This window comes from Astatotilapia calliptera, chromosome 19 (genome assembly GCF_900246225.1).
Source record: "Astatotilapia calliptera chromosome 19, fAstCal1.2, whole genome shotgun sequence".
In the NCBI taxonomy this organism is placed as follows: Eukaryota; Metazoa; Chordata; class Actinopteri; order Cichliformes; family Cichlidae; genus Astatotilapia; species Astatotilapia calliptera.
In genome coordinates, this window is record NC_039320.1 from 21763646 (window position 1) to 21783835 (window position 20190).

The following is a 20190-nucleotide window of genomic DNA, read 5'->3' on the forward strand; positions in this document are numbered from 1 at the left end:
CCTGTCTTGCTACAAGGAAGTTATATTGAAACAAACTTCCTCGTCGGTGTTATTTTAAATATCTGACAGTTGGCTCTTTTTTTTCTTTTTTAGATGTTGGCGTTTTATTGTACTTAAAATATTCACAGGAAGTGTCATCTTGTGGTGTATGTGTATATTTATACCACTAGATGGCACTCTTACCTCAGTGCAGCGTTGGCGGTGCTAACCATCCCCCCTATCCATTTCTTTTCTTTAATATAATTATTTAATTTTTCATATAAAATAAGAGGAAAACTGTAAGTCAACCACAAGTAATTTATATGTACCTTTTTTGAAAATTAAACTCTTTTTTTTTTGAGGGCTTCTTCACAGTTAGTGATGGTTAAATAAATATTTTATGCCTTATCTTTCTTTTTTTGTATGATTGAAGAGATTATTTTGTAACTGGGGTCAAATAAAGTCAGCATCATCTTTAAAATATTTGGTAATAAAATTTGACTCGAAGCCAGAGTTATCATAGTTTTGTGTTTCCTAATTAGTTTTTGTTTTTATTTCAATTTGTCTTCAGTTAGTTTCATGAGTGGGTTTTCTTATTTCAGTTTAGTTTTAGATTCGTTTTTATTAGTTTCAGTGTTAGTTTGAGTCTTTTAATTTTTTAATTATTGCTGTCTAATTATTATACGAGGGAATATGTCTGATTCAAGATTTAGGGAAATCAGTACAAGTGCTAGAATAAAAACACACAACAATGAGCAATTCTGTAATAGCATTGTATTAAACTAACAGATCCTAAAACTGAGGATATTTCCTCTTTATTTTTATTTTATTTAAGTTACTTTTTCCAAGTTTCAGTAGTTTTAATTTTCTTCAAAAGTTTAGTTTTTAATTTTACCTTAATAATTAGTCAAGTAAAATGATTTTCACATCTTAGTTTTAAGTTTAGTCTTAGTTAGCTAATAACCTTGCTGGGAGGGAATGGTATAATTGAACTGGGAGAAAATATAACCTACAAATAGGATGCAAACCTTTTTCTTTAATTTATCCTGTTTTGCTTTTCTTAATCTTACTTTCCCTTTCCATCCTACCACTAAGATCTAGTTAAACACCCGCATCTCACTGTCACCTCACACTAAGCCAACTTTTACACACACATTCATCCAGCCTCACCAACTTATCTTCCAAATTCCAACCCCCAAACCTACCCTGTTCCCAGTCCCCATCCTCTGTCATCTCCACCCTTCTGTCAGCAGCTGCCTAAAAGCCTTCAAAATGCTGCGAAAGAGCTCCAAGGCATGGAGTAACGGCTCAGAGGCCTACAGCAGTGATCCCGAGGAGGATGATGAGGAGGAAGAGGACATGATATTTGGAGAGAGTGATCAAGACGGCATGGTGGAGGAGATGATGGATCTGAGCGACCTTCCCACAGCGCTCTTTGCGTGCAGCGTCCACGAAGCTGTGTTCGAGCAGGACTTGCACAGGGTGAGCTGCTGCAAAACGCACTTTCTGGGCTGTGTCTTTGTTTTGCGTGACTGGGTGTTTATGCGTTTGAGTCATCTCGCTCAGTGTGTCAGCCCGTCCAAGACTTAAAGTCTGGCAACACGTGCGCAGTTGTCATCCTGTCTGTCGAAGTCCAGTCACGGTCTCAAGCTGTGCTGCTGATTGCTCAGCCGCAAAAGCACACGCACATATGCACACCTGATGTTGCTGTTTGTTTGCCAGGGAACACGAGTGCAGAGCAGCAGATTACAACATGACATGCACAGAATCATGAGCCACACTCAGACTTGGCCCATGTGGTTGTGCATAACATTCAGGCATCATCTCATGCATTGTATTATTTATATTACAGATCTCATGCATATATGATGCAGACACAATTATATGGAATTGTGTCTATGCACATGCATACTGTATATATTCAGTTAAGGCCTCTTTTGAAAGTGTTGCCTTTCTCGTAGCTCAGCAGAACAGCAATACGTGCTATCAGTGGATCCTATTTGCTGGCGGAGGATACAAAGTAAATACTTTTAATTTTCTGCCCTTTAATCCAATTATGCTGCGCTGTCATCCCTCCATCCGTCCAGCTGGCATCGTTACATTTCCCTGTCTTCAAGTCTTTTTTCTGTAAGGTCCATCCTCTTGGTCACCCAAAACTATCAAGCTCATCATCCCCTGATCACAATCTACAAACTTTCCTGTTAACTTTCTTATCTGTCTTACTTTCTTTAAATACCTCCCTCCTCCCCCGTTCTGTGCTTCTTCGTAGCCTTCTTTTTTTTATCCTCTCTATGTGTATAAATGCAAAGCAGAGAGGCTAAATCTGGCGCATGCACCAAATCCCTTTAAATGAATCACTCCTGCTTTGTGAGTTTGCTGTTCGTACACCCATTGCTCCTAGCGCTCGAGTCCACCCCCTTCCCTTCCTTTTCGTTTTGCCTCCTCACTTCATTACGATTCACACTCCAGCTTTTAAGTGGAAATACCACCCACACACCCTTCAGTGAGACCCTGTCAATAGAACGTTCTCCATATGTTTCAAATAAATGAGCTATGCTAAATATAGAACTTTTTGAGGTTTATTTAAGCCTTTAGAATGAGGGCACAAAGAGATATGAAATAAAAAACAGGTTGGGTGTGGTATTTTCAGAGCATGAACACGGATTTTTATGAGGTTGTTTTTAGCTTGTAGCTGTGCTTTTTCAATTTTACACACACAACCACACACAACCTGTAAATCGTGTTAAATTTGGAAGATTTCAGCATTTGCCTAACTGCTATAAACTTATCTAAATGTGTTGTCAACATTCAGCAGGAACATAGCAACCTACATTTTTGTGTCTTTGGGCTCTTGGCTTTCTCCCAGCTCCGACATTACCTTCTGTTTCTGTTCTCAAAGGCCTGCATGTAGAAGGGATGGGCTGTTGCTGTAATCACACTGTGCTCTTCTAGAGAGGAGAGATGGCTACTGAGACAGAGAAACATTTGCCTCCATGTTTATGAGAAGCTCTTAGCACACTGTAAAAGCCTTTTTCCTTTCTTCTGCATTAGTGAAAAGTAAGTAAAACCTAGTGGCACACTTCCTCTTTTATCTGCACTATTTTTTGCTCCTGACCAGCTTTTGGCTGAAATGGAGAGATGCCTCCAAAGTGTTTGGATTTTTTAGTTTTTATAGGAAGATCAGCTAAGGTCTGACTGGCTCAGCTCATGTCTCCACTAATCCTCGGCTTTATTATTCATTTACTAATTTAAATGACGCGTCATTATTAATACAGGACTGCACTAATACACTTAATGATTTAAATGATCATGCATAGCACTCATATCATCATGTCAATTAAAATACCTAATGGGCCTTTCTTTATCATTCTGCATGTGTCATTTATAAAGTTAGATTCATCATTTACGCTATAGGCAAGTGACCTTTATTTGTTAAATTAATATGTTTTAAAAATATTCCAAAAGAGGACTTTTTTGTCAGTTGTTCATACAGAGGATCCAGTTTGGTATTTCCTAGTTTTCAATGTCAGAGAGAACATCTTAGTGTTCACGCTGCAATGTGCTCTTAGAGCAGCTTCTAATTTTGAAATGATTCATTATCTGCTGTAGAGCACCCACAGAAAGCAAGTGTGTACAAGGAGTGAGGGAGTGTGGGCAAAGTAACAAGGCAAATGGGTTTCTGTGCTTATGAAGGCAAAGGTCAGGGGAGCCGTCATGAGCTGTCCCCCATAGTGCCTAGCGTATATCAGGCCTAATCAGCACCGAGCAAAGCTTTTATTGCTGCTTCTGCTTCTGTCAGCCTGAGCACTCCTCACTCCATAACCAGTGCGATCAAGCAAGTAGCAGCTGCAGTGCAACACCAAACAAAATGTTCTTATCTTGCAGGCAAACAAATTTTGTTATAAGATTAATGTAAATTATGCGTGTTAGATATCCAAATAATTATGTTAACAGCAGGTTAAATGTTACATGTTTTTTCGGCTACTGATACTAACCTACCCACAGTGAATTATGAGATGCCTCTGAAGTTTGTCTCAGCTCTCCAGAGCTCTCTAATTATTCTCATCTCGAGCTGCAGTAAACACATGTCCTCAGCAACAAAGCCAGAAAGAGCCACACGGCGCTGCAGTACCTACCCAGCAGAAAACGGATGGACAGTAAACATTAGCTTCTAGTGGCAGGCTGTGAACATGATAGTGGAGCATTTAGAAGCCCCAAAGATGTTAGTGTTAGACATCGATGGGGGCGGAGTCAAGCCAAAAAGTAACTGAGTATTAGACTTATAAACTTGAGGGACCATAAATGGAGCTCCAAGTGTTGCATTTGCAGTTTAATTCATTATTTAAGTATTTATTTAGCTGAGTAGTATTCATCTCTGAAAATAATCTCTCATTTTTTCTCTCCTTTTTCTCCATGTCTTAGATGTCACCTTTAGCTAACGGACACATTGTGTTCCAATTTCCAAAAAACATCTCTGGGTTTGCTGATATTAAAAATCTGCACTCAAAAAAAGAAACGTTTATGCTTGCTCCTGTTCTGTAGCCTGGCTTTATTGAAGCCTGCAGCATGAACGCAGGAGGGGAAGGAAAAGGGACGTGTATGAATGTGCAGGCAGACCCGTGGGGTGACATTACTTTCTAATTTGCTGAGTATCTCCCTGACATCAGCTGGAAGGAGCATCAGGCTGCAGCACATGAAAAATGAACTTGCTTTATATTCATTATGTATTAAAATACTTATCAGATTTAATTACTCATTAATTGAAGGTGCCAGAATGATGTTCCAGAGCTTTATGGCCCGCTTTAACCCTAACATGAGCATTGCTTCTAATTTGTTGAAACTTCGTTTTTGTTCATACAAAGGGGCCATCCAGTTGGCACAGCAAAACATGTTAACCACTATTAGTAACCACTTTATCTTTAGTGCAAAATTTTCCAGGCTGACCCTCTTAGCAATGCATTAGCAATATAGCATTGATGTAGTGCTCTAAGTATGTGAAAAGTAAAACTCCTCTCCTCTCACACTTTCTGTCCCACTTGAGTGCAATGTGTTTGATAGTGTGACTCATGACTATATGTATATATAAATATATGTATGTATGTATACATACACACACACACACACACAAACACACACACACAAATATATATGAGGATAAAGAAAGACAACCCTTGTGCAGAGTGCCGCTGAACCATCGGGACTAAAGATAGTAGGGTGCAGGACTCGAAAAGTGTGAAGTAAAGTGAGTGTGAGTATGTGTGTTTATGTAGTACACATACATACAGTGTGCATGCAAGTGTATAGTAGTGATATGTTTGTATGTATCAGACTGCAGTCTATTTTTGGCTGTCGGTCCCAAAGGGTGAACATGAGGGAGCGGGTACTTTGCAGGCTGAAGGTCAAACACGATGCAGTAAAGAGAGAGTGAGTGCCCCCGGCCTGCTACTCCTGCTGTGGCCTGGATATTATTCTGGTACCCCTACTGGAGTGATTCTGCGGCCTGGTGTGCTTGTTTTGCTTTTGTGTGTAACAGGGAAGAAAGCGGAAAACAATTTAAGATGACAACAGAAAGCATAATTTGGCTAAACAGAGCTGGTGATGCATTCAAGTGTTTGAAAAGATGACAGTGTTTTCTTTTGCAGTGACAGGTTTTAGTCACTTTTAGACATTTTTAGACTTTAGTATCTACAGAAAGCTGAACACACACACATACCTTTTCTTAAATGCTAGTTTATGGTTGCTGCATTAGGTGTTGTTTTTTTGTGGCAACTTTGATGATTCTGAACCATTTATACTGGCACTTGAGTTGCACTACACACTCTGCAGTCTTGTCATGAACAACAGGTGTCACCACTCAGTAAACTTCCATTAATGAAGGAGTCCAACAAGGAAACAAAGTGATTAAGGAGGTTTTTTCAAAGAAAGTCTCATCTTTTCAAACTCTGTGTGTGTGTGTGTGTGTGTGTGTGTGTGTGTGTGTGTGTGTGTGTGTGTGTGTGTGTGTGTGTGTGTGTGTATACACTCATGCTTGTTTTCCTGTCTAATAGTAGACCATTTTATTGCATGTACAGCATTGTACATATAATACTGTCTTTTAATTTCTTTTTGTTTTAGGATGAGATATTTATTGAAACTAATGCAAACATAAATCCAAACACTGTATGTAAGGCAAAAACAGAGTTTTTACATTTCTATTAGAATCAGAGTCAGATATTTGATATGACCATCTTTATTCTACAGAACAGCCTGAACTCTCTTAGGCAAGCGCCTGTCATTTCTTTAAGTCATTTCTTTAAGTATTCTCCAGGCTTCCTGAAGGACATTCAAAGCTCTTCTTTAAATGTTTGCTGAATTTTGTTATGCTTTGTCAAGATGATCCCACGCTGCTTCAATAATCAGGTCTAAATTTGAATTTATCACTCAATAGGACCCGTTGCCACTGATTTTCAGTCCAGTTCTTGTGTATTTGGCATACCTCGTCCTTTTCTCCCCGTTTCTTTGCCATAAGAATGGCTTCTTCACACCCACCCTTCCACTGAGACCATTTCTCCATGAAGCTTCAGAGAACAACCAACACTAGCTGAATAAACTGAGGGAGCAGAGGGATCTATCAGGTTCTGTGTCAGGAAATGACTTTTAGATGCTGTTCATCTGCCGTAGATAGTTTTTATAGGGCTGTCATTAATTATTTTTTGCTCCATTTGTACATTTGTACATTTAAATAATGAAATTGAAACAAATTGTGTTTTTTTTATCACAGGCTGTTGAATAATACAATTAAAAATCGGCTCTTTACTAAGTTGTCTGTTGACATAGCACTGGTTTAGCCCTTGAGTTAGGGACTTGAAAATGGTCAGGGGCAAGGACTGGACTGAAAATGAATGAAAAAGTTTCAATTAATCAGTAATAAAACTTTTTAAACATTTAAAATTCAGGTGAGTATTTAGAAGAACGTGTCTACAAGTAGTTTGACGCTTTGCTTATGTTTATGCATATGCACTGCCCTAATGTCCACAGTGTAATATGGGCATATAAGTACAAGAAAAAAGAAAACAACAAGCTTAAAATTAGGCCGTATCTGTACTAAGTCATTGTGCAAACTTCTGGCAGATTTCAACACTGCTCTGATCCTTAAAACAAAGTCTGCTGACCCGGTTTTAGTTTGAAAGCTTTGAGGTGTTGTTTTAAATCTGGATGAAAACATATTTGTGTGCATGTAAGCCCAGGACAAAAAAATCTTCAATCATCTGCTTTGTGGAATGACAAGGGATCCCTGTTCGCTTGTGCATAATGACAAATATGGAGCTAAATTAGAGCTTGAACACATGAATAGCATTAGGGGTTAAGAGGTTTGATTACAGTTGCATTAATTTGCCAGTAGATTTTCCCTTAGGCTCTTACATTGATGTGCTTGACTGATTAGAAAATATGAGCGAGAGAAAGTCTTCTGTAAGCCATCCTGTCTGTGAAGGGTTTACTGTGTCATCAGGAGATGTTGCTTTTACAAAAATTAAACAGAAAAAGAAATCTTTGGCTGTAAACCCTTTGTAATCACCAGCTCTATTGGAGATGAGAAAAGGTGATTAGTAATTATAATTTGATTACATATTTCCTAATCTAAGATTAACAGATTATCATTGCTAGTTTAGTGCCATAGCCATCAAATTTTTAATTTTACTGCTTTTATTTTAATATTTCACCTTCATGAATTTACTAAGACAATCACTTAAGCCCAAAATGCAAATGAGAACAAATATATCCACTAATTAAATTGCATTGTTATGATCCACTGTGAGCTTGTTAAACTGTTTTATGGGCTAACCTGTAAAGGCTGCACGCAGAAATATTTTGTATTTTCTAATTAGTTAATTATTTTTTTGGACTTTTTGACTTTAATTCTGTTTAGTTTAATTAGTTTCCAGAGCAGTGTTTCTGGTCTCAGTTTAGTTTTTATTGTGTGGAAATGTTTCGTTTAATTTTTCTTACTTTCAGCGATAGTTTTTTTTCTTTGTAATTATTATTTTATGGCAGGCTTGTGTCAGAGGCAAGATTTGTTTAAAAGCAGTACAGGTGTCACTTTAAAAACACAGAACATTTTAACTCACAGTCTTATAGACGACCAAAGTCTCAATAAACATGTTGATCAGTCTCTCATTAGGCAAATGTGAATAGAATTTTACCAGACTGACAAATATTAAAACTAAGATTATTACCTCTATATTTTTATTTTTAGTTTGTTTTCCAAGTTCACAAAATTGCTTCAGTTAGTTACATTTTTTTGTCAAAAGTTAGGGTTTTTTGTTGTTAATTTAATTTTTTTACAGCTAGTTTTAGTTTTTTTTTCTCTAGTTAACTATAATGACCTCTTCTGTAACACTGTAAAATGCACTCAAACCTCTATACAAAGAAACACAGTTCCCTAAGCCCTTCTCAGACGTGGTTTTATTAAGATCTGTTTGATATTTACATGGATCAGCTCCCTTTCTGAGTGAAATTAAATTTGCTGAACTGTTTTGTTAAACACTGGGGACTCATTTTCCCCTAATACCATTTAACAGGGTCAAATTGTTGTGAAATAATTTGAGTGTTGATTTGACAACAAAGGCGGTGACACCGTAATCAACTTTTTGATGAAGTCTTATGAAGGAGGCTTGAAAATGGTTGGTCTCAGTGGAGCCTTTATGATTAAGATGATACAGCTGTCTGCTGATGGTAATGGGTGTTTTAGCTCTACAAACCTAATTGTTGATAGTTGAGACGCTCTTGGGTGTACAAAACTCTTTGTGAGAACTGGATGACCATTGGATGACCAAGCTATGGAAATAAATATTATTACTGAAGTTATTGCAGTTGAGATTTTGTCACAAGATATGATACCTACAGACAAATGTTTTGTTCTTCACCAATGTGGTCAAAATGGTCATTGCTACAGGCAGTTGCTTTGTAGTGCTAGTTTCTTTCACTGACTCCTTGTTAATTCTGAACACTTCTTTCTTTTTGCCCTTTTCCTTCCTAAAGATATCAAAGTGTCACGTCTGAGGAGTATCTCCTGTTTTTGTTCTTCTTTCTGTGGTCAAGAAAAAAACAGAGGTGACCACTGGAGTGTTTTAACAGCCCAGTATAAATGGAGGGATGAGAAACAGTGAAGAACAAAGGTGCAAAATGTTGTTGTTAGTATGATTATGAGTAACTTGGATATAACTGACAGCTCTCCTCATTCTCTTGCCTGTATTCTATCTATCTTCCTGTCATAATGGTCATGGATTCATCTAACCAGTTTAGCATTCCTCTCTTTTTGTTTTTCCCCAACTTCCTATTATACAACTTTGTTCTTCACAACTGCAGCGTCTTTGAAATCTTCCAGGCTTTTACAGAAGCTTGTTTTTGGACACTCTTTGTGCCGATCCTGCGGTCCTTCCAGATGTCCTGTCTGTTTGGTTTCTTCTCTCTCTGTCAGGCTTGGCACATGTCTTCGTGCGGATCTATTTCTGCCTTTGGGCCTTTCTTTCTCCTTCACTTCCACTACTCCAGGCTTTTCTCTCACAAGTTTGGGGAGGTGGATTGTTTTGCCTAAGGGATCTGTGGGGTTGCTTTTCCTCACAAGATGGGGGCCGCAGATATTTTATGACTTTCGCTCTGTGTTACCATATGTCTGCTCCACCGACAGCATGTACTGTTTGATAAGATGTGATCTTTCATTCTTTGAAGATTGGTGGACTTTGGGAGAACCTTCTCTTTATTTCCTTCCTGATGGCGAAGGTTTTGGTTCTCTACTAGATGAGACAAAACAAAAAGCAAGGTTTGCCATTTTTAAAAAATAAATAATACTTAGTACTAAATAATAATTATATCATAATTATAAATAATAATTATTTTCTCAGGACTATCCAGTGGCCTTGTAGATAAAAGAGACTGGAGTCAAAGTTTTAGTCAATTCATAATTAAACTGAAAATAAGCTAAAAAAAAAAGAAAAAGATATGGCACTGGTGGTTGTTACAATTATTCAATATTGAGATTTATTCATGAAAATGAAAAATGTGTTTGTACTTATGCAATATCTATTTTCTTACAGTAGTTACATCAGTTAATACAGTAAGAATTTTTTTTAAAAGCTGTTGCAAATGTGTTCAGTCTCAATCCTCACCATCCCGTGATAGTGGATATGGCAGTATGTATTGGGGGGGGGGGGTAAGTGGTCCGATCTGTTCCAATTTTTAATTAAGTCACTAAACACCAATGCTTCAGAGGGAAAAGCACTTTTAAATTTTAAAAAAAAATAAAGGAATCAGTTTCTGAGCATCAGGAGACCCTCTGTGTGCCAACCACATGCCTGATCGCATCATCAGAATTCCCTACACAGGTGAGTTGTTCAGCTCCTTCTTGTAGCTTCCTGGATTGCGGGTATGCAGTAGAGCTGGTGTTTGCAACATCCTGCAATTATGAAGTGCATCTGTGAAAAAAGTATGTTTGTTGGCTTTGCTGTGATGTTGCGCCTGCTGTAAAAGGGTCGATAGAGAGGAGCAGCAACACTCCCGAGTAAAAAGATTCAAACTGACCTGATCACTGCATTATTCACAAGTTAAAACTTGTGGTCCAAGATGCTGTAGAACACATTACAAAGTCGTTTTCACATTTTTGCTAACTCTCAAAACTATAAAAGTTTCATGCTGGTCTTAGTAGGTCTTAGTAACTGTAACAGAGCCTCCTTATCTGTGTGGACACATTAACAGATGTGGTTAAGAGAGGGGATGCAGATGACATTCCCCAGGAAAGCAAAATAGTCCATCAAAGCAAACTGCAGCAGATATTAACTTATTATTTTTTAAATCATTTTAATGTTTTTGAAATTTAACATTATTTCATGTTAGAATTGAAGTAAATAACAGAGCTGGGCATGTTGCATGAAGTAGAAGGGAGATTTAATGCTGACCTGTTAAAACATTTGTATCATTACGTTTGATTAGAAAACATGAGGCTGCAAACACATTTAATTCATTAAAAGTTTTTACAATATTGTGTAATGTTACAATATTCTTGTTAACACCGTGGTTGTATGTTTAAGTTCTAAATATGATTAGTTGACGCTTTTAATTGGACAAAATAAGTAACTTTTTGTGCTCATTACTTGTGGAAATTCTTTAGCACTATCGTTTTATTCTTTTTTTCATTTAATCTTACTTGTTAGGTTTATTTTTGAATTTGAGAGACAAGTGGTAAAATATCGTAATATCTCCAATGCCACATTAAAAATATCTTAGCACATAAATGTCATTCAGTTACCCTGCGATTTAATAAATCCCACAGCTAATCAAAGCCACTTACATAAATCTGTGATGTAATATTTCAAAAGCTCAAACATAAATATATCTACTTACATCCTTATATACCCTCATCATGGACTTGTTTTGCTGTTTTGTACACCGCCTCCCCCACACCTTCAAAAGAGCTTAGTGGAAATAATTTTTAGCTCTTTGATGTGCGATTATGACTGGTTTTATGTGTGGCTGCTTTGATGAAAATGATGGCTTTTCTTCCACACACGCATCTCGCCCCGCCCTCGCCTACTACACAAGGCTTGATTATGACACTCTAAGATTTACTGTGCTATGTAAGACATTGTGTTATTTGTTCTTAGTCATGCTCTTGCGATTCTATTTAAATCCAGATTATTTTGCGGTTCAATCAGTCTAAAAACAGAAATGTACTGTGGGTGATTTCAAGAATAGCAGTCTCAGTACAACAATAGAGTATGAGCGCCTTTTTAACTGATGCAGAGTATAAACGGACTCTTATGAACGAGGAACAAAAGTAATCATGCAGTCCGTGAAATTGAACAAGGCGATTGCTTTTAGGCAAGAATGTGTCACATTAACGAGCCGAAACAAACCCATAAATAAATAAGAAGTTTAGTAAAGCTGATAGTGAGAAATAAATGAAAAGATGTTATAACATTATAATAATGGAAAGCATCCACTGTGTTGTATATCCAGGATGGTTACTTGTGCCTAGTTTTAAAGACTTTGTTTATATCCTCCATATTTTAGATTTTTTTACTTTTTCACTTGCTTGCATAACTTTTCATTGTCTTAATGTAACCACCAGCTCCCCTCTGAGTTTGCTTTTGAAGCATTATTGTTGGAGGAGAGTTGGAGCAAACGGCATTTAAAACGATTTCTGTATACAGAAAAGGATTATTGATGCTGTTGCTGATGTTTTGTCGTGGAGTATGTTTTTGTTGTGTTTCCTTTTGTTTTGGTCCCTTATTTAGCTTTGTTTGTTCATTTCTGTTCCCATCATTGTTCGTTCCCGCCCACGAGTGCTCTCTTTGCTATCATTGTCTACTTTTCACCGTCTCCATCATGCTGCCTATTGGCTGTACTGTGGCATTCTGATGTACGCTTTTGAGCATTTGTTGCTTTGATAATTATTTGGTTGTGTGAAATGGATCTTAAACTTAAGCATAAACATTTCCTACTTTATTTAAATTTAGTGTGCTCAGTCTACAATCTCATTGCACCAGTGCACCACTTGTGCCCATTTCAGCTGCCATTAGAATCCCATAGCTTTCAATTAGATCTGAAAGAATAGAACGCTCTTCCATCCTCTGGTGAACAGTCTTATGATTTCTTTCTTTCTCTTTGTTTGCTTGCCTTGGAAAATGATACCCATTTCTCAGAATACAATGTTTTCTTCAAAGCTTTGAAACTGCCTCGGGTCCCTCCCTGTTCTTTCTTCTTCTTCTTCTCCTTTGTTATGTTTCCTTTAGCAGCGTTGTTGCCTGCATATGGGTCAACGAGTCCGCCTAGCCCAATCCAAAGATTTGACCTGATTTCAAAGCAATCAGTGGAACCATCGGCACGTGTCACTCTGTGTTTCCTCTCGCTCTGTCTCTGTCCTCCCCACAGAGCTATACGGCAGCTCATCTCTCCAGCTCCTAAGCTGCTGGACGGGGTTAAAATGTTGAACAGCTGCTGGTGGCCCACCAGATGTGGGCTGTGGACCAAAAACATACTGTGCAGTCAGTTCTCATATTTGTTATGCAGTTTGCAAAAAGCTTTTTTTTAAATTTCATTTCTTAACAAATTTGCACATTATTAGAATTGAAATGCACCACACTAAAGAATGTATTTAATAAAACATGGTTAATAGATAACTATAAAAAGCTATTAAGTCGAACTATAAAACTAGGAATGACTGTGACCAGTTGACTAGACAAATAAATATTTGCTGCCCTTCCTTAGTCGGTTAAAATGATTATTTCTATTGTATTAATGTATAAAAGCAGGTAACTGTTGCGTCTAAGATGCTACAATACCACCATCCATAGCTACATGCCCAAAAGATGCTAAATGGGAAACAATTGAATGGGAAGTTGTTAACAAACAAGCTGATAATACAGATAATAGTTCTGCAGCACTCAATTCAGAAAATTGATATTTGTAGAGTGTCGGTGCAAAAATCTTGAGCAGTGATTTATTAAAATGTCTGCAAAAATACATGGAAATACAATATATAAGGAAAAAAATAGAATTTGAACAATTCTAACGAGCTTCAACACCAATCGAACTCCTTTATCTAAGCTTTCTTGTAATTTGTTTACGTAGTCTTCAGGAATAGTTCTCAGGGCTTCTTGAACAACATTCAGAGCTATTCTTTGGATGTTGGCTGCCGTTTGTAGTGTTCTCTGTCAAGATGATCCCGCACTGCTTCAATAATGTTGATGCTATTTATGACACTATGTTTGCACTGAAGCACCGCAGCAATTTCCTAATGTTGTAAACCTGCTCAACATTTGGCAATAAAACCCCTTTCTGATTCTGATTCTGATTCTGATGTCCGAGCTCTGGGAAGATCAATCCATTACTGACAGTGTTCCATCCATTGTGCGGTTTTCTATCCAGATATGCTTTTATTGTGGTGTGTTTGGGATCATTGTCAGGCTGTAAAATGAAGCCATTGCAAATAGGATTCTTCACATTTTTAAGGACACACTGTACACCATGCCAACACATGCCAAGTTTGGGGGTAATAGAGTAGGTCTTTGAGAATCAGCTTGTTAATGCAAAAATACTATTTTATGCTGGTAAAACTGTGTTATCTTAGCATTTTTCCATAGATTTACAGTTTAAAATGGTTATTTGCTAAGTCTGTTATGTGTAGACACAGCATTGGTTAGGTTAGGTGAGTTGAGGTTGCAGATGCACAGCAATTGTGGTCAATTATGAAGGAGTTTAAATAGCATTCCATATGTAAAATGTAGAAGTGGATATGGATAAGAGTGCCAGCTGAGCCTTCAGCTGATGTCGGCTAGCGCTGAGATCAGCTAATTTGCCAGGATTGCTGTTGCTTTGGTGTATCGTTATCTCACAGGTTAATGTTGGCACGGCTATTCTCCAGATAGGTACATTAGAGAATTTCAAGATGTCAAATGTGCTTTCAAATCTATGACCACTACATATTTAATGACAATACATTTTAAGGGGAAAAATGAATAATTTAAGAGTAACTTTCAAAAATGCTGATCTGTCAGCAGCTGTCATCAGATTTTGATTTATCTAGCTAAATCTTGATTGTAAGTACACGATATGAGCTTTTTTTTACACCTGAACCCTACCCAGGAGTGCAGTGCACATATTGAAATTCTGTTTGCATAGGTGCAGATTTCCCATGTTAACAGGCTCATTTCTGTTAATTAGGAGAAAATAGTTACAGTCAGATTTGACCTTTGGGAGTTGTGCCTATCACTGTTAATTAAAGTTTGATTGCCAGAAGTCATGTAAAACTCTCGTCTATCAGCATATTTCACATCTGAATGACTTCAGCAGCTTCATCATCCTCCCCTCAATTTTCTGAGCTCAATTGCAGAATTCAAACCACCAGATTAAAAAGAGAAAAAACGTTTGGGGCTTTGAAGCAGTGTTGATGGAGGCTACTTGTTTTCGTCATTTCTGTTGTGTGCTCATCTTCAGGTTTTGACGCTGTACTTTGCACACAGCAGGACCTTGCTCTCTTTCACTCTGTTTCACTCAGCCCCTCACTACTTTTATTCCCTCTACACCAGCTCTGCCTCTCTGTGCTATTCTTTTCTGCCTCATGCTGTCTCACCTACACTCTGTAGATCTGTCTCTCTGCCCTGTAGACATTCTTTTATCCTCCCATCCCTCTGTCTCCCTCTGGCTCCCTGTGCCTGTACTTGGCTGCTTGCTATAAAAATAGCTTGGCCTAGATTACAGCAGCTGCATTGGCGCTGGCACTACAGTTGGTTTGGCTGGGCCAAGTGAGGTAGCCTGTTGTAATAAGAGGTTGGCAGTGAAGAGATGGAGTGCATGTGTGTATGTGTACATGTGTTTGTGTGTAAACATATACTAACGCGTGTCTTTGTGTTCATTTTTAATACACAGGCAATATACAGTATACTGTAGATTTGCATGCAGTTATTAGAGTTGTGCTTGTGCAGAGAAGCGTTTGGTTATACATGTGCATGTGCATGCATGTGTCCATACTATGAGCATGCGTGTATCAGCCCACCAATGGTGATCCACTGCCCTGATTCCTCCCCCCCCCCCCCCCCCCCCCCCCGCTCCACTGCAGAGCTCCACTTCAGAATACAAATTGTGTTCGTCAGTGAGTCTGAGACAGTGTCTCATCCTTTGAGCATCTCTGCTGCCTCTCCGTCCACTCCTCTCCTCATCTCTTATGAAGTGCATTGTGCACATTAGAGAGAGCAATAGCTGGATTGCTATCCTATTGACTGCACTTTATGTGATAATTGCATGTATAACCCCTTATTGGTCATAAAGAAGCGAGGTTTAAGTGAAAGACAAAACACATTAGGTTACCAGGGGTTTACATTTCCTAAATCTAACCGTGTTCTTGGCATGTATCTTTACACTTTATATTTAGACACTGTTCTGTCAATATCTGCCTACAAAAAGAGACAACCGTACTGCAGCTTTTACTGTGTCACTACTAAATTAGCTGCAGCTTAAGCAAACAGATTAAACTTGACAGAATATTTCTATTTTAGGAGATGTACTTTGGAGTTGCTGGTGGACATATTTTGTTACCTTGCCAACAGTCTTTAAGTGAAGCTAAATTTATAGACCGCTGCCGGAATCCACATATTAACCGTACAGATGTAAGAGTGGTATCGGTTTTCTCATCTTGGCCTCTGGAAGATTTTTGTATGACGTGGAATTTATGGAAGCATATACATACAGCGTACCTCAGTAAATTGAATCTATAAAACAGTGCTGACCATAACAGCATTGTTACTTATAGCTAACAATAGACCAGAACATCTTCAGTTCTGCTGTTAACCCTCTAAATTGCCAGCATTTGAAAGGAAAAAATGAAAAACGTAGTGTTCCTCAGGTTTTTTCTTTCAGATTTTTATATAAGCCTTTATATTTTCCTGCACAAAGTCTTGTTTGGGCTCTCTTCATCCTGTGAGATCTAACAGAGAGAATTGTGAATGAGGAGAGAAGAATTGAGAATGAGGAGGAGCAGAGCTGCAGAATGAGGCCAGAGAGGAAGAAAAGTGCTTCATCATCCGCGGCGATCCATCCTACTTATCAGCTGCGACAAAACAGATCAAAGGAAGCTGCGCTTCGGTAGCCGAGAACAACACATGCAGTGGTCTGCACGGTTTGTTGATGCCAGTGGCCACAGCAGCGCTCCTTTAACCTTGACCCACCCACAACATTCATGTGAACTAATTATTTAGCTCTGATTTTGCACCATTCCTTACTGCCTTTAGTCCTTATTTTTAATTTAACAGACCTAATTCTACTCATATGTGTTGTTTCTGTACATTTTCTTCTTAAACATAAATTTTTGGACATACTTTTAAATCAAATCCCCATTAGATATATATATATATATATATATATATATATATTTAGCTCATATTATTAAGCCAAAGCTAAAGGGGGAGCCTGCGGTGGTACCTGAAATGTAATGTGTTATCATTTCAATGTGTCAGATCCCCTTTTTTATCTGTCGTCCTCAGTGCATCATTGTAAATATAACCATCTATTCATTTGTTTCTGCTTGTCCAGTTTGGGCAGTAAGTAACTGTGGTTCAGCTAGAAGATCCTGGGTTTGAATCTAAGGCCTGGCTGGGAGCCTGTCTCTGCAGAAATGTGGTTGTGGGTACTCCAGCTTCCTCCTACAGAACAAAGATGTGCATGGATATACAGAAGTAGCCCCAGACTCACATGCAGGTTGGTTATCACCAGCATGTGTGCTACATGCTGTAAGTGGTAAATTTGCAGTGCCACATAGTATAATATACTGTTTTACAGTATGTTACAATATTCCAGAAGTAATAATTGATTAGTTCCAGGCAGAAAGGACCTAATCTCTGTTTATCTGCAAACATTTGCTTTGCTGATCTTTCTGTTAACAGGAAGTGAAACTTACTTTTTTTTCAGCTTTGACTCAAAGCTTTGTAAATAGGGGAAAGTGAAAAGAGAATTTTCCAAGAGGGCATAAATAAATGATCACAACCTCTGGCAAACTTAGACTACATTAAATTCAAGTAAACAGAGCTGATTCAAAAGAAAAGACGACATATGCGTGCTGCTTTATCACTCCTCTGCGTGTGATTAATGAGCTGTGGGAGTGCTTTTGATGTAACATCTAAACCTGTCAGGTATCATCACCAGCGCTGCCTGCTCGTGCTGCCATGACTTGAAAGACTAAAACAGTTTCAATCTCAACAGATGAAGCAGCTGACGGTGCTTTTCAGACAAGGTCAACATGTTACTGTGTCTGATATGTTGTGTTTTGTGGCTTTTACAGGGGAATTTTTCCAGACCGAGTGACTGACACTGTCTGCTGGAGGAATGTCACAGTCATCCATAAATATCTTTCTCATGTTCTCCGTCTGCTCAGTGTGGACAATGCCTGACACACACAGACAGAAATAGCCCTCACGGCCCAGAGCCTTAATATTAATGGCTTATAGGGACTTTGTTGTCTCGGCTGGTTAGACAATTATTATTATGAAATGGAGTGCTGGAGAGACAGATGATCTGAGTGATGGAAAGAAGACAAGGTGTGTTAGCATTTTACGCAATGGCATAATGTCTGTGGAATCTGGAAAATGATTGGTCTTCAAGTGGAATGGAAACTCAGTCTTTCAGTATAATCAAGGAGCTGTGGCAGCATCACCAGCTTCATCAGCTGCTTTATTGTGAGTCATAAAGAGCCACAGTACCACTAAAGTACAAACCAGTAACTGAAAAGTTCTTAAAAGGTTTTCGAGGCATCAAAATGCTGACAAAATAAGGTATATCTATTAACAGCATGCAGACAGACATCGGCATGATGGGCTTTTAGGCTTGTTGTTTGTCTGTATATTCCTATTCTCATGAAGTCACAGACCATGTCAACTGAAGGCAGCAAACAACTGACATCTGTGGTTATGCAATTGTGGCTTGACAAGGCAAAAAATAAAGCAGCGGATGCCTTCAGCGGAAAACATATTTTTCATTCACAGTGCTGATGGTAAGCCAGTAATCAGAGTGTATGTAATGTGCTGTGTTGGGCAGAAAAACTACACAAACACAGCTTGTATAGGATTGACTTTAACAGTTGATTTCACAAGGATTGTATTCATAACAGTGACAGCACATGTTAATAGACACCAATGTACCAGAAATATAAGGTGCAAACATTATAGCAGAACTGCTAATTTACATCTGTAGTCCCGGAGCAGGTCGCATAAGAACTTTATAATAAACAAAGACATGTAGCTGTGAGCCTTGTGTAACTTGATACTGCTAGAAATCATGCTGGACTAAAACGGATGCTGTGGATTAAGAGAATATTCAACAGAAAATCCAAACCATACACCTCCACGCTCCAGTATACTGACTATATAACCTTGTGATCTGAGATGTATTGAATTAACTTGATGTCTATTTCTGGAAAGGTAATGTTGAATCAGCTCCTCGCTTTTATTGTAAGATGATATTTTGTCTTATCTCCTCTCTGACTCCCTGAAGAAGTGAACCGTAACGGTACAGTTGAGGATCTCTCATGCTACACTTGAACTGGTGCTTATACAGCTTCTGCTCTCATTGTCCACCCCATATTTGTTGTCAGTATATCACAAAGACATCAGGTGTAAACACGACTTTCTTCTTAATGAATGGGTTGGTCTGTGTGACTCTGATGCTGGTGTTGTTTGACGTAAACATGGATTGATTTTTTTTTTTCAAAGATGGTTGTGACACATTTTTCTCCCTCAACCCCGCGAACACAAAAGACAATTGTAATAAAAATAAAATGCAACAAAAGCGGAATAAACCGGCCGGTGAATTCTGCAGTGCGCCCTGCGTGGTTCGTCAAGCTCTACAGTGGCGTAAAACAAGACGAACGTGAGGATGGTAATGACGTCAATGTGGAGCCAGGAGCGGGGAGGGCAGGAGCCAGAGAGAGAGAGAGACGGAGAGAGTTTGTGCAGTTGCTGCAGCATCACTCACAGCAGCGCGTAAGTGCAGCGAGGAGTCCAGCCTCGACTCACGCAGCCGATTAAAAAAGAAACCATCCAGAACAGTCCGCCGGACTTAACCGCAGCTTCCTGGAGAAAAAAGCGACAGATATCTGCGTTTTCTGCGCCCTGCTAGAGTGGAAGAGAAAGACTTTTACTCATTTTTTTTAAAAACCCAAAACACGCAAGGGAATGCCATCGATAAATATGAAACTGGAGATGGTGACCATCATCGCCTGCGAAGTAGATATTGAGGTGTTTACATCAGATAAAATGCAGGTACGGTTCACCCATAAAAAATGCACGTTGAAATGAAGCCTGCTTTTTGCGGTGTGTTGTGCAGCAGTTTGCTCGGGGCGACTGCATGCTGCCCCTGTAGAAGCGCATGAATGTCTTGGGTGACGTTGAATGCAGCCCTTCCTCAAACGAGGATTTTTATCAATGGGAGCCGCATCTCGGGGAGACGCACGCGCAGCGCCGCGCGTGCACGCCGCAGTGATTGACGCTGAATGAATTGCAAAAATTGCTGAAAAATGCACGAATGTTTTTTTTAAGGAATCATTGTGTATGCGTCAGTGTGTGTGTGTCAGGCTTCAGATAGACGGCAATTATAAGATGAGGCTCGCAAGGCGATATTGGAATGGGGTATGATGAAGTGGATTGTCCATGCAAGACACATGTATGGAAATAAGCGAGGCGATGCTTAGAC

At 38.7% G+C, this 20190-nt stretch overlaps 1 protein-coding gene across 5 annotated transcripts in view; it reads left to right on the plus strand.

Annotated features, from left to right (window-relative positions):
- Positions 1 to 20190, plus strand: part of rcan3 (regulator of calcineurin 3) — a 47579-nt gene that overhangs the window by 510 nt on the left and 26879 nt on the right. For 2 of the 5 annotated variants that reach the window (XM_026151701.1, XM_026151704.1), the window contains exon 2: positions 1196 to 1461. In XM_026151701.1, the coding sequence (XP_026007486.1) occupies positions 1252 to 1461 (210 nt within the window). In that variant the 5' untranslated portion in view covers positions 1196 to 1251. Of the gene's footprint in view, positions 1 to 879; positions 1462 to 17071; positions 17206 to 17785; positions 19761 to 20190 lie in introns of those variants that run through there. The other 3 variants (XM_026151705.1, XM_026151702.1, XM_026151703.1) reach the window with 3 other exon arrangements.